The 13,867-nt window shown below is 37.0% G+C and overlaps 5 protein-coding genes across 7 annotated transcripts in view; 3 read left to right on the top strand and 2 right to left on the bottom strand.

Moving 5' to 3' along the window:
* Window positions 1–104: 104 nt before the first annotated feature.
* Window positions 105–999, top strand: Cpap1-d (cuticular protein analogous to peritrophins 1-D; the record flags this gene model as incomplete). Its single annotated transcript, XM_076412795.1, has 3 exons — window positions 105–171; window positions 553–734; window positions 800–999. Coding segments are annotated over 3 exons (381 nt in total), but the record flags the coding sequence as incomplete, so codon positions are not given.
* Window positions 1,000–1,497: 498 nt separating this feature from the next.
* Window positions 1,498–4,874, bottom strand: Non1 (nucleolar GTP-binding protein 1). Of its 2 annotated transcripts, XM_076412785.1 has the most exons (8): window positions 4,705–4,874; window positions 4,181–4,655; window positions 3,384–4,127; window positions 3,127–3,322; window positions 2,112–2,196; window positions 1,932–2,046; window positions 1,771–1,871; window positions 1,498–1,711 (listed from the first exon to the last, which is right to left on the bottom strand). In XM_076412785.1, the coding sequence occupies exons 1-8, from the start codon at window positions 4,750–4,752 to the stop codon at window positions 1,556–1,558; spliced, it is 1,920 nt and encodes a 639-aa protein (XP_076268900.1). In that variant the 5' UTR covers window positions 4,753–4,874; the 3' UTR covers window positions 1,498–1,555. The 2 variants fall into 2 exon arrangements, with proteins under 2 accessions (XP_076268900.1, XP_076268899.1); XM_076412784.1 differs by having other exon boundaries at window positions 1,771–2,046.
* Window positions 4,875–5,566: 692 nt separating this feature from the next.
* On the top strand, window positions 5,567–6,122 carry Vti1b (Vesicle transport through interaction with t-SNAREs 1b). The gene has a single exon (XM_076412794.1). The coding sequence runs from the start codon at window positions 5,676–5,678 to the stop codon at window positions 6,027–6,029; it is 354 nt and encodes a 117-aa protein (XP_076268909.1). The 5' UTR covers window positions 5,567–5,675; the 3' UTR covers window positions 6,030–6,122.
* Window positions 6,109–7,103, bottom strand: l(1)G0004 (RNA-binding protein pno1). Its single transcript, XM_076412792.1, has 2 exons — window positions 6,617–7,103; window positions 6,109–6,499 (listed from the first exon to the last, which is right to left on the bottom strand). Exons 1-2 carry the CDS (start codon window positions 6,989–6,991, stop codon window positions 6,155–6,157), a joined length of 720 nt encoding a protein of 239 aa, XP_076268907.1. The 5' UTR covers window positions 6,992–7,103; the 3' UTR covers window positions 6,109–6,154.
* Window positions 7,104–7,130: 27 nt separating this feature from the next.
* Window positions 7,131–13,867, top strand: part of Cc2d2a (Coiled-coil and C2 domain containing 2A) — a 113,921-nt gene continuing 107,184 nt past the window's right edge. For both annotated transcript variants that reach the window (XR_013006977.1, XM_076412782.1), the window contains exons 1-10: window positions 7,131–7,259; window positions 7,311–7,561; window positions 7,610–7,891; window positions 8,711–8,854; window positions 8,908–9,680; window positions 11,336–11,594; window positions 11,720–11,935; window positions 11,992–12,134; window positions 12,198–12,488; window positions 13,719–13,866. Coding sequence is in view for 1 of the 2 variants with exons in the window: in XM_076412782.1 (XP_076268897.1) it covers window positions 7,245–7,259; window positions 7,311–7,561; window positions 7,610–7,891; window positions 8,711–8,854; window positions 8,908–9,680; window positions 11,336–11,594; window positions 11,720–11,935; window positions 11,992–12,134; window positions 12,198–12,488; window positions 13,719–13,866 (2,522 nt within the window). In the remaining variant the exon portion in view is untranslated. The remainder of the gene's footprint in view (window positions 7,260–7,310; window positions 7,562–7,609; window positions 7,892–8,710; window positions 8,855–8,907; window positions 9,681–11,335; window positions 11,595–11,719; window positions 11,936–11,991; window positions 12,135–12,197; window positions 12,489–13,718; window position 13,867) is intronic.

Genomic DNA, 13,867 nt, shown 5'->3' with positions numbered 1-13,867 from the left:
GTTTCCTAACACATTTTTGTTATAATACCGTTAAGATTAATCACTCACACTCCCACTATATTTATTTGTTGTTAACCAAGGCGTAAATAATAGCAGGAGAATGAGCGAAAATAGTTGACGACAGTGGGAGTCTTGGCATTGGGCTGGCGCTTACGAGATCGGCGCTACAAGGTGAGTTAATTAGTGAAATTGACTCTCTTTATCTATTTAATTGATGCTTTTTTTCACTTTAAAATTTACCCTGGTAGTCGGTCGCTCGAAAACGAATCAACGTCCTTGCCAAAGCGCTAACCTTTTAATCAGCAGAAGTAACCCTAGAGAACGGTATTTTATGATGGATATGACCCAGAAATTTGCCCATAACGCCAAATATAAAGGCACGATTTTTTTTCGCGTTTCCCATTTCGGTCTGATCTTGACTTTCCAACCAACACTCTCTCCTAGTGCAACATGTTGAAGTCCTGCGTCGTAATTGTGAGTTTGTGTGAGTGAATTTGTGTTCCTAGGATAATATAATGGGGCCTAATTGTATACTTTTTTTTATTTTACTAGATGTTCTTGTAGAAGCTGGATATCATATAATACCTGGATCTTTACCGTATGATGGGTACCATGATTTACACCTGCCGCATGACCCCCCTCTATATCCGACGTATGCTTCAGTGCCCCATACTAACTTCAAATGTGATGACAAACCCTACGGATATTATGCAGATGTAGATACAGGTTGTCAGGTATGTATGGCTTTTTTTATATGTGTATATAAAATGTAGGAGAGACGTGAAAGTACATTTTTCAGGCTTACCATATTTGTAATGGCAAATTGATTGCCTCATTTTTGTGTACGAACGGAACCTTGTTCAACGAACAGTTCCAAATATGCGATCAGTTTTATAATGTGCGTTGTGGATCACCGTACATCGATTTATGAGTAACATAAACGCCACTGTTATTGTTGTTAATTTATTGCAATAAAGCTCCTTTATATACATGTTATAATCTTGTTTTTTTTCATTTGCTAATACCCAATAGTTTTTTTTGTAAGTACCATCGTTAATAGTTGAATCTGAGCGATGTCAATGACTTCGTCATCATATATACCTTAAAATAGAATTTTTTATATATAAAAGTATGCTATCATTTTTAACATAGGCTAGTATAATGAAATAATAATTTGCTATGGTATTCATAAATTCCTTACAGTTAAGTGATCGCAAGTAATTCTATAGAAACCATAAAATTATGTTGATTATCATTCGATAGCCCTTAATATGTTGCCAGACGATTAGGGTGTATTATATCAGTAGAAGAAAACTTTCCCTATCGGAATCAGGTATGATCACTATTATGTTCAACATTATAAAATTAATAATCAGCAATGTACATGCTCGCGAGGACCTGAACTCAAAATCATATCCAGTCGTCTAATGTCAAGACTGTCAATGTTATTCATTCGTTTCCGCTTTTTCTAGGCCTACCATTAAACTAAAAACACCGTTATATTCTTATTAATTTATTGAAATAAAGTTTTCCGAAACAAACACTATAAACTCGCTTATCTCCTGTCGGTCTTCCCGATGCCTCGTTTTCCGGTGAACAGGTGCTTTGGCATCTTGTTACCAATAAATCGATCGGCTTCACCTTTGAGACCCATCCTGGCCACCTTCTTGCTGATCGCTCTGTGTGCGATCTTCTCCAGTTTCCTCTTCATCTGAAACGCGAGAAAATCCTATGAGATCGGCCGCGATTCGCTTTTTTCTCCAAACTTACCGCCAAATCCTTGATTCCTTGCTCGTTCCTAGGCGGTTTCACCAGGGCCTTGCTCGCGGGATTGACCTTGACGTCCATGCGGGCCTTCTTAGCTATCGGGCCTGGAGAATAAAAAAATACGGGGTTAGCCACGTCGACAAAATCGCGGAGGGAGTTCATACCGACTGACCGGACCCTCTGTTTGGTTCTGGTGAAGTTGGCCTGGGTCGTTCCAGACATGTCCACGCCCAAAGCCTCCATGTTCTTGCGTAATTTGTTAACGGAGCGATCTCTGACCTAATAAAAAGCAAAAAACAGATAATTACATCGCGAATAATTCTCGCGGTAGTTGCGTTAGGTACCTTTGCACCGGATGTCCTGGGAATGACCGGCTTCCTGCTCTGTTTATTGATCCTGGCTTCGTCCTTTAGTATAGCCTTTTTGTTCCTACGGATTTTTAAAAAACATTCTAACAAAAGTCGGTATAGGTCAAGGAGTATTTGAGTCGTTCACGTATAACCATCATTAGTATACAAACAGTGAATATTTCTGACCGTTAACACAATTAGTGAAAAGAGAATAAAACTATTTAATCTAGTTCAGTCCAGAAAACGAGAGTTGCCACTTTGCATATGGATTCAGATTCGTTTATTTACGAAACATAAAAAAATGTTTACACTATGGTAAAAAATTATTATTTAAAGTTAAATCTAAACCATGACATTGGGGAATTTGTTTTTCCTAGATAATAGAATACCAATACGAGGGATGGTATGGAAGCAAGAAATTACCTTACAGATACAGTGATGGTGATACTGATATAATTTGATTTGGGCCACTTTTGTTAAATTGAACAAAGCAAAATATCAATTCTACCAAAACAAAAGGTTTCTATTTAATCCTGAAGTTTAAACTAGAGTAGTATGCTGTGGATCTCAACACGTATCAAGGCAAAAACCAAACAATTCTAGTGGTTTCTGGAAAAAAACGAAGAGAAATAAAAATAAGAGTTTAGAAAAACAAACAGAAAGCTGAAAGGTGTTTCTTCTTTATTTTTCCCATGTGTGTATAAACAGTCCAGTCGTTTTTGAAACAAGCGAATAAATTGAACAAACGATAGTTCCAAAAAACCATGTCGCAAAACTCGTTTTGCTCTCTGTGTATAGAAATAGTTTAGCAGTTTCTGGAAAAAGGAGAAATCCAGACAGCAGAGTCCTTAGAAAAACAAAAAACCAACAAAAACTGTAAGTATCAACAAATAACAATAAAAATACAAAAACATATTTTGATAGGAAGCTATTTAGACAAAGTCTTTGTGTACAGTAGTATCGGAAATATTCTAGCTCTAACGAGCTATATTATAGTTATAATTTTCACCTGATTTGTAGCGCCAACTTCTTGATTTCCATCATGGTGTCGTCCAACTCGATCTTGGGAACTACATACATGCCTGTCTGCTCCCTGATATCCTCCTCCTTCTCCAACTCACCCAACTTATCGAATATCTCTGGATCGATATAGTCGGCAATGTTGTGACCCTCCCATATTTCCGGTATGATGTCGTACCTTTCCTCTGGTAGCCGAAAAAAAACCAATTACACTCACGATTTTCAGAATTTCACTCACTCGCTCACCTTCGGGTATTTCCGTGTACTCTTTGGCCAAATCCACGACGAAATCGTCACCTTCCTCCAGTTCCACATCACGCGCGAGTTTTCGTTTCTTTTTCTCCGCCTCTCCTTGTTTCTTCAGAAGGATGCTCTCTGGTATACAGGGCGGCCTCTCTTTGTTATCCCGGGGTTTGGGCATCGCTACATGTAACCTGTTCAGGATGCCATCCACTTTTTTGGTTCTCATCTTCTGGTCCACCCGGAAACTCAGTAGTTTCTCGCAGGCCTCCATTTTCACAGACATGACGCCCTCCTCAGTGACTGTGGACATCTCGATGACCTCCAACTCCTTGTCCTCCTCAATTTCCTTCAGGGCTTCTCTTTTTTCTGATGGAAGATCTTCTAGCTTAACAATATCAGTTTTATTTGCCACAATTATAAGGGGCTTATTGGTAAACAGCGGCCTAATAGACTCAAATAATTTTACTTGTTCACTCAATGTATGTCCACACTGTTCTGATAGATCCATAAAATATAGAACACAAGCCCTTAAATGGGCTAGAGCTGTTACTGCTTGCATTTCAATAACATTCCTTTCTTCTAGTGCATGATCTAATATACCAGGAGTATCTATTACTTGCCAACGTAAATACTTGTAATCTGTGTGTCCAACATATAAACTTTTTGTTGTGAAGGCATATGGTTGGACCTCTACGTCAGCTCTGGTAATCTTGTTGATAAATGATGACTTACCCACATTGGGAAATCCTAAAATATTTCACTGAATGACAATTAAAAATTATGATTATCAAAAAATTTACCACATATAATTATTGTCCTTGTATAGGGATCAATGGAGGGTAATCTAGCTAAATGTTGTCGGACTTGTTCTAAGTACATCAAATTGGAACCCTGTCTCTTCATTATGGTGGCCATTCTCCCCAGGGCTGCCCTCTTAAGTTGCTTGCACCTATATAAAGAATCTCCATATTTCAACAACCTGACATAGTCTTTAGCTACATTGTCAATAAGATGTCGGGCCGTATTAATTTGTCCCAAAGCTAATTTGTAATGATCCTTGTCATAGAGAACGTTCATCAAGTCAGCATAGAATGGATGAACATCATCGAGTTTGGGGAATTCAGTTAAAATCTGTGTTAATCTATCGTGAAAGCTCTGTTGGGCGAATTTCACTTTTCGCATATAAAAAGCCCTTATCCTTGTGATCTTGTACTGTTTGTGGACAACAGTGGGTGTTTTTCTTTGGGTTTTTGATAAAATTATATCAATAAAGTCCTAAAAAGGTAGGGTTAAGTAATTGATTTTGCAATATTGTTTCGTATACCTTTGATGTGGGCACTACAGCAATTTTTTTAAAGTTATAGAGCGACATGATGTATACTATTGCTATTCACAGATTTTTTATTAATTTTATATTTTTTATTTTCATCGGCGAAATTTTCCCACGTGCCGAACTGACAATGGACAAATGTCAAAAGAACTACTAAGATGTTTGTTTTAACTATTTGAAGTAGAGTAGTTCATTTGTCACAAAAGGGTTTTCTTTAATGCTGAGGAACATCGAATATTACTATAAAATGTTCAGAAAGTTAATGATTTTAAACTATGGAATGTTGTTATTTCTGATCAGTTTTGTTTACCAAATTTAGAAGTGTTCCTCATCTGAAGACCCAAAAGATAAAGAAATCGGTTATTTTTACTTATACCCAAATGCCTACTTTTCTTGTTCCAAAGATGAGCGCGATTCTAGAAGAACATTGACGATGAAGATTCTAAGTATTGCCTTGGCTTATTTATCTTACTTTGCTTTAAACACTGGATCCAAAAAGCAATTTGATTGCTTTCCAGATATTGATAAACGGTGATATATTTATAAAAAAAATTTCCATTTGTAGATGTAGTAGTAGATTGGTAGTTTTAGTAGACCCAAAATATATTTAATTGTTGAATCTGATAAAATTGCTAGAAACAGTCAAATTTAATATCAGAATAAATTAACCATCGATTTATTTTAGTAGCCATCCCTATTTTTATAATTTTTAAATCAATCCAAAGTTAATGAATACTTTTTATTTGGATTGCAATTTACTTAACAATTTGTTATTCGCTTGTATCTGTAACTTATTATTTAACTCTCTGAATGTTGAAATTTGTTTATGTATAAATATATATTAAACAGAATAACAATGTTGATACTTGAAATGTCAAAGCTGTCAATGTTATTCATTTGTTATGAATATTAATTGTGTTATACTTGATGGTGATATTGATAATTTAACAAAACTTATGTAAATCATGTTTAGTGGCAGCGATAGCCATGATTGGGAGGCACATAACAGGCAAGTTGTGTTGGAAGGTACGCAAATTTTGGAACGAACCGGACAAAGTTTGGCCCGATCGAATCAAATAGCCATCGAAACAGAACAGATAGGACAGGAAGTGATATCGGAGTTGGGGCAACAAAGGGAGTCTCTTTTGCGGACGAGGGATCGCTTAGATGATGCGAACACGAATTTGGATAATACCAAAGCCATACTGAAAAGAATGGGGAGGAATGTTATATATAACAAGGTTATACTAATAAGTATTATACTTCTGGAAGTTTTAATTTTAATATTACTCGTATATAATAAGTTTTTCAAAAGATAACTACACTGTTTTTGTAGTTTTTATATTTTCATATTGTATATAAATAGTGTATAGTTTTATATTAAATAAAGTATCCAGACTTTTTAAATAAAATTTATTTTAAATAACTGTACACACTGAATATATTACATTCTTTCTGAAACTCTCGACGCAACACTTCTCAATTGTCCGTAGACCTTAGACGGTGGAGACCCCAGGATCAAGTTACATATAGCTCTTCTTGCGAGTTGGATGTTTTGAAAACTTCCTAAAATGTGTATTTTGCTATCTGCTAGCACTATCCTAGTTTTGGTCACATTCTCAATAGTAAACTTTGTTCTACCACCTTTACCGGCCAGCCGGCCAATTGCTCTTGATTGGTGATCACCTTTGAGGGTTTTTACATCCTTAATTTCAAAGGTTTCTACAAACAGATCATCTAATCGTAGAAGGGCTAAGGCATCCTCCACTTCAAAACCATATACAAAGGCCTAAAAATGATTTATTGTTTTATATCATAATATTTCTAATGCAAAGTTTGTGAAAAAGCTCTCAAAGTTTTTATATAATAATCTCTTTAGTTACAGCAAATGTCATACAATACATACCTTAACAAAATCAGCTGCTTTTTGTAAGTTGGCTATGTCTTTAGTTTCGTCACAAGATTTAATTTCCACGTTCCTCGTCTTTAAGTTAAATCTTACTTGTAGCTGTAGATGCTCAACGATTGGTGTGAAAATCTTCAACCAGTTTTCTTTTAAAGGCGTATATCTGTGTGCTGGGACTGAGACTTTTCGCATGTCGTCTTTACTCTCGGAAAATGATTTAGTCTTGTATCGTTTAGCTCTCGGTGGTCTCGTTTTACTCCTGCCCTCTATGCCGTTATGCGAGTCCACTTCCATAGCGTCTCCGACCGATTCTTTCCTCCGTTTTGGGGCTTTTATCGGTTCGAAATTGTTGGTGTCGATATTTACGTCCTCCATGTTGATTAAAGTCTACCTAACAACAATTAAATTAATTCAAATTTGTTGTTTTTACTGGAGCATCTCAAAGGCACGTGCTTGACGTAAATGTCAAAACAATGAAGGGATTGTAGGTTATAGGTTAGAACTTCTGATAACTTTAGTTTGCTAATAGAACGTTGCCGATTCTTATTGATGAAGAAGAGTGCGTTTCCATAGAAATTAGTATATACAACCAAATAATTGAGTTTCTAAAGTGTTTAAGAATAAAAGAATGCATCATTCACAGGTAATAATACGATAAAAAGAAAACAAACAATATTAAATCTATTTGTTTTAGGAGGAATTATTAGAAATGGAAGAGATAAAGTCTCCATTTAGAGATAAACTTCGAGCGTTTTCCAAGAGACAAAACAAAGTGCACACCCCACCATTTACTTCCCCAAGCCATGGCACTGATAACGACGTGACTTCGTTGTTTTCGGTGAAAAAAGTTTCGATTATGTCGGAAACCAGCGACAATACCATATCGGAGATGTCTGACGGGGTGTTCTCGTCGGCCAGCGGGAGAAAATCGAAGAACAAACAGAAGTAAGAGATCTCGGATTTCGAGGCAGTTGTTAAAACATGATTTTGCAGGTCGAAGCGCGAAAAGAAACGGTTTGGTGGGTCCATTGAACGCATTCAGGATGAATGTGCGCAAACAGACGCGAAACTACAAAGTATTCGCGAGAAATATCCATCATCAAGGAGTCGCGAAAAAGTAAACAATGTGGATTTTTTTTCGTATGAAAGACAGGCGGAAAATGAGACCCGGAGTAGTTTTGATGATGGTAGTACTCTGATTGCTTTTCGTCATGCGGAACCAATGAGTGTTAGTGTGAATATCGCTGAAGATAACCTGTATTTTGTACCAAGCAGGTGAGTGGTGCTGTAATAATGTATAAAACATATAGTCTGTTCAAAGTTATTTTATACATACGTCATTTTAATTCGTGACATCTGAACGTCGCAATGCGGCCGCATCAACTTTGAGTTTTAGTTCAGTTTGGCTTTGACATACAATAAAATTCTTATCTAAGTGAAATAATCGAACAAAACTATTGTCAAATATAATTTATTTTAACATTATAGTACATTTAAAAACTGCAGTTAATTATACAGCCACAATAGTTTATAGGTTACAGATATAATCTCTTATCACTAATGTTTTAAAGAATTTTGCATACGTCTGGCAACCGGACGACCTTGACAGCTTCGTTCGTTTACGTGTTCGAACTAATCAGACAGCATTGTGTCTCGTTTTAATTAGAATAAAATGCGAAAGAAAATATTGTCTGCTTCTAAAACTAATTTACAAATTGTGGCAGACAGATCTTGATGACGTTTACAAAAACTTTCAATAGACCTTATATGGACTACTGTGGCTATATAATTAACTGTTTTAAGTTCTTCGGTAATATATGCATTAGATGTACTATAATGTTAAAATTAATTATTTATTTTATTTATATTATTATTATTATTTATTTATTTTATTTATTTATATTATTTATATTTATTTATTTTATTTATATTTATTTTATATTTATTTATATTAGAATATTGTTATATATCAAAGCCAAAATAAACTAAATGTCAAAGTTAAATATGGTAACATTGTCACATTATGACGACATAGTTTGAGATGACGTGAGTCCACTGCTACTTTGTATAGACTGTAATTTGGTGTTATTTTAGCTGTTATATGCCATTTAAGGGAGGTGGAAAAACAGTGGAAAGGGACTGTATGGATGAGGATGGACTTTTTGTCTATACGAATAAAGATATATCGACTGTTCACTTGAATCTGATGAGAAGGAGGCTCGAGGCCGACGATGACAGGTATAGCTAAAGAAACTGAGCGATCAAACAACCTATTAGTCGCATACTTTCAGGCAGTGGTTCACCAATGGTCACCTGATCCTATTGCCGAACCCTATAACGCTCACCTCCATCAGGTCCGACCTCAGAGTGAAAAAGGAAGGTCTGGCGTACAAACCACCGAGTGCCATAGTGGACCTGGACGAAGTAGTCGTCGTCCGCGACCATATATTGGAGGTGGCTTTATCCACGATTAAATTCACCCACCACCCCTTGTTCAGCTTGGAACACGTCCTCGCCCAGCGCCTGGTGGAAGTCTTCGAGGTCTACGACGATCTCGTCAGGTCGAGCAGGGTGCAGAAGCTGAGGAACAAGATGGAGGCGTTGAGACACGCCAGGAAACTGAAAAAGGCGGACGAGGGGGACATGCAAGCGTTGAGAGACCAAGTTCTGAGCGCGGGGAAGCTGGAGAGGGACTCGGTGAGGATGATCCTGGCTGCGTGGAAGGCGATCAAGAAACTGAGACGGCACCAGAACTACGTCTGCACCAGGGTGAGGGTGGCGATCAACAAAGAAACTACAGACGTGCAAGGGGATGCAGAGGAGTACGAGGGAAATTTCAAGGAATTATTGGGGGACGTCCTGGACGAACATAGGCGGCGCTTCCGGCGGCGAATGAGACGGTATCGGATGAGGTTAAGGTCGCGGGAGGAGGAATCGTCCATGGATCAGTCAGATAGCGGCGGTGAATCCCACGAGGATCTTGCGGAACCCGTTTATGACGTCGACGAGGTGAAACTGGAACGCCGTCTACGGGCGCGATACGAAGACAGCTTTAGACCTCCAGGTACGGTATATATGGTCTATTCAAAGTTCTTTTGTGCATACGTCATCAGGATGTTTAATGTTTTGCCTGTCGCAATTTGTAAATTCGTTTTAGAATCAGACAATATTTTCCTTCTCATTTTATTCTAGTTAAAGAGAGATGCAATGTTGTCTGATTAGTTCGAACACGTAAACGAATGACTCTGTCAAAGTCGTCTGGTTGTCAGACATATGCAAAATTCTTGAATGCAATAGTGATAAGTGGTTATAATTCTATCCTATACACTATTGTGGCTCTGCAATCAACTGTACTGTGTAACAATACTTGAAGCCGGCTTAATGGCGCAGTGGTAAAGGCGACAGGACGGTCCTCCTACTGTTGCGATAGCCGCGGGTTCGAATCCTGCTGGGTCATGGTCGTAAATTTATGTTTGGACAAGAATGTAAAATCCGACAAGGAAAATGATCCCAGTCACGCCAGTAACCAGGCTGGGTAAGACCGGATGTCTTCTGGGATGATTTCTAAAGTTGGTCACCCGCCAGTCGGTGGGCTTAATGCTGAGGATCGTGGTTCGGAGCCCACGTTAAACTTTAGGCCCAGTCCAGATAAACCCATAGTTGGTAAAAGGAGAATTTAAAATATATTTAAAAAAATTACAATTGATAACATTTTTGTTCAATTTTATTTAGATTAGGATTTGGTTGTATGTCAAAGCTAAACTGAACTAAAACTCAGAGTTGATGCGGCAACATTGCGACGTTTTGATGTCACAAAATTAGATGACGTATGTACAACTTGACGTGTTTCTTCTTCGCCGATATATCGATATTTTTAGATACTAATGATCGCCCTGCATTACCATTTTCTGGTTCTGTCAGAACATACCAAGGAGACTAAATTAAAAAATATTTATTAATATTACTAAAACTTGTTTTGACAATATATTCAATATAAGATCAGAAATATATTTCATATATAACTTTCAATTAACAAATATCTGTGTATTAAAATACACGCACATTATCTCAAGAACTAACACTCACTAACCTTTTTTAAATGGCATTTAATTAAATATCTTATTTTCCATAAAATTTTAATAGTCAACAAAATATTAATAAGTGCAAATTACTACACTACTGAACATTATAATACAAGTATCATGAGCAAGATTATTTTCAGAACTGTAACAACTTCAGAGTATTAAATGTTTTCATTTACTTTTATGTTATTATCGCAAACATGAAATATTAAATGAACTAATGCATATTTGTATATTAATAAAACATTAACGAACCCAATTAGGTACTTAGTACAACGTTGCCAAATTTACGTCAAAATATAAAATTAGACGTTCGTAGTAGTCCATTTACGTACAACCGTATTAGACTTGTAGCCGAAAGCGGATCAATCAGGTTAGGGATGCTGAAAAATATCGAAATATCGATTTTTTTTTCGATGGGCAACGCTCCTAACTCAGGTCAAAATCAGTTAAAAATAATTTACTTATTTATAACGTTATAAAGTTACTATTCACTAATAATATTAATCTGACCGTTTTACTCTAATGAAGCAACATATTCACCAAGAACTTCGATGAGTGCAAATCGCGTGGAGCCAAGTCTGGACTATATGATGTCTAATTTTTTTTTTTTGAATTTTAAAGTCTGTTATTTCAGGGGAGCCAAAGATTTATCTGTTTTTAAAAAACGACGCTGTCGTCTCCGAAGACGTCGCCGAGACCGAAGACGCCAGAAGGAAAGTGGTGGCGTCGACCAAGTTTTATACGAAGTTTTTTTGCGACGGCGTATTAGTGTGTAAGACGAAACCCGTATTTCTAAACGACGACTTCGTATTGGACGTGAACGAAGCGTTCTCCATTCAACTCAATGACGTGCCGGAATTTTTGACCGTTGTGATCATCGAGCAACCGAAAGGGTAAGGAAACCCGTGCTAAAAGAATATTTTAAGCAAGTATCGTCAGTGGCGCTTCAAAAATAAACCGAAAGATGGCGCGTGCTTCATTTTCTCAACTGATTCGTTTTCGTTTTGCGTTCGTTCAGTTTACTCAAGAAGAAGGTCTGTGAACTGCAGTTGCCGCTGCCGAAGCTCAGTGAGCACAGTGGACGGTCCACACCTCAACGGATTAGTTTCGAAAAATCCGAAATAGTTCATTATAAGCACGCGGGGGTGGGAAGTGGATATACCTTCCGGAAATTGACAGATGACGTTGACATTGACTTAGATCTGGACCCGGATAAAGAATTTAACACCAGCGGGTATCATCAATTCGATCACTGTCAAAATTGTCGAGAGAAACAGTGTTTTTTTTTAGATTTTTAAAATACGAGTTCGGGTGGACCGCCGACGGTCAAGGAGCGACATCTACTGACCGAACAGCCACGCAGTTTGACGTACCGAAAATTATAAACAAATGGGGTGCCGTCAACACGAACCGTTTACTGTCCTGGATCGAAGGTAACCATGATATTCGACAAAAAATTTATGCGTCCCGTAAGAACGAGTTTTTGAACTTTTCAGGTCTCAAACTGGATCCCCAGGATCCCAAAAATTCGACGTTCTTCGACTGCGTCGGCGCCGATGGCATGAACGACTTCGCTTCGAACGGCAGGGATTTTTTTCGACTCGGCCCCTACACCGATTCCTTGACGTTCTGTAACATTTCCGAAATCGATCGGAACGTGAGGTTATTGTGTTTAAGGCTGAGAGACAAAAACGAAATCGAGTTTGACGGAGTGCCGATCGCTAGTAGGGCGAGGGAGGTACCGTTGGGACCCTTGAGAGATTTTCAACGGCGAAAATCAGCTGAAGGTAATGCGTCATAATTTTATGTCGACAGGGAAATATTCGGGAATTATAAAAAAGTTGCAGCGCCCTCTAACTAACTCTTCTTCCTCTTTTCTACACTGGCTCTTGTATCGACACAATTCATATATTTAACATTCTCGCATGCGGACGAAGGATTTGAATTTGCAACGTTGCCAGTTGTTGAAAATTATACGTACATCTGCCTATTGCAGTTTGTCGTTTTAACACCAGACGATGTTTTCTGTTTCTTTGTAAAATGTGTAGAGTAAAATGCGTTAGAGTGGTAAGTATGGATACTGTTAAATATTAAGCTGCTGGGGTTACTATTGGAAATATTTTTATTGTGTTGGAGCTACACTAAATATTAGTATAGACACAATGACTGAAATATCTAAAAAAAAGAAAAGTAATATAATTAAAAGAAAGATAAGTACAAAGTTTGGTGTTAGCTCTATTTAAGATTAAGTTTATGAAATGTAAAAAAAGGAGTACTTTAACAAAAAGGTACTTTGAATATAAACTTAACACACGAATAGATCCAATGCAACTTCCAGGCATTGCTCTTACAAGAATACAATTTTTAAGAGCATTTGATAAAATTAAAGGAGACTTCAACGTTATTTCAACTTTTGTGTACAATAATAGGTATTTTAAAATGGCCATCAACATTAAGGCATCCTTGGTAAGACGCTAACAGTTGGTGTAAAAAAGAAATAATAGTTGATTAGATTTTGCACATCATAATATTTTTAAATAATTCATTGTAGGTATATTGCATATGCTAGAAACATACGTTCCAACCAAGAGGTAAATATGTTCTCTAATGAAAATAAAATGCATTACTTAGATGTATAATCATAAATTAGGTGGATTAAGCCTCCAGAGAACACCACAGGTGGTTTAGAAAAGAGTTTATTGTAAATAATATAAAACAACAGTAACCTACAAAGTATTGTCTCTGTAGTTTACATCCTTCGATAATATACGCATTAGATATACTATAAAGTTAAAATAAATTCTGTTTTATAATATTTTTGTTTCATTATTTCATTTTCAAACGAACATTGTTATACATCAAAACTAAAATAAATTAAAGGTTAAAGCTAAATGCGGCAACGTTGCAACGTTTTGACGTCATAGATTGAGATGACGTGGGTTCACTGCTACTTTGGACAGACCATATATTTTTTATTTTGTATAATATTGGTTGCTGTACTGTCAACTTTCTTTCAGTTATCGAGGAATATGATCACGACGACACCGCTAGTGGGAGACATAAACTGAAACAGATCTATAGGAAAGTATTCCAGATGTGTAAGGGGACGGAGAACAATCTGAGCTACGAGAGCGTGGTGGATGAAAAAAACCTGGTCTACGTGGAG

This window comes from Rhynchophorus ferrugineus, unplaced genomic scaffold (assembly GCF_030347505.1).
Source record: "Rhynchophorus ferrugineus isolate W39M unplaced genomic scaffold, kcgeb_rfMv2 rfM8, whole genome shotgun sequence".
NCBI classification, from domain to species: Eukaryota; Metazoa; Arthropoda; class Insecta; order Coleoptera; family Curculionidae; genus Rhynchophorus; species Rhynchophorus ferrugineus.
The sequence above is the reverse complement of the archived record's forward strand: the minus strand, read 5'-3'. Positions and strand labels throughout refer to the sequence as shown.

What these genes read in the sequence shown, in the direction of transcription:
- Non1 (XM_076412784.1), bottom strand. Translation starts at nt 4,752, where the DNA reads ATGTCGCTCTATAACTTTAAAAAAATTGCTGTAGTGCCCACATCAAAG. An exon ending in AAGGACAATAATTATATGTG is followed by an intron (nt 4,128 to 4,180) that starts GTAAATTTTTTG and finishes GAAATATTTTAG; the next exon opens with GATTTCCCAATGTGGGTAAG. An exon ending in CCAGGACATCCGGTGCAAAG is followed by an intron (nt 2,047 to 2,111) that starts GTACCTAACGCA and finishes GCTTTTTATTAG; the next exon opens with GTCAGAGATCGCTCCGTTAA.
- Vti1b (XM_076412794.1), top strand. Translation starts at nt 5,676, where the DNA reads ATGTTTAGTGGCAGCGATAGCCATGATTGGGAGGCACATAACAGGCAA.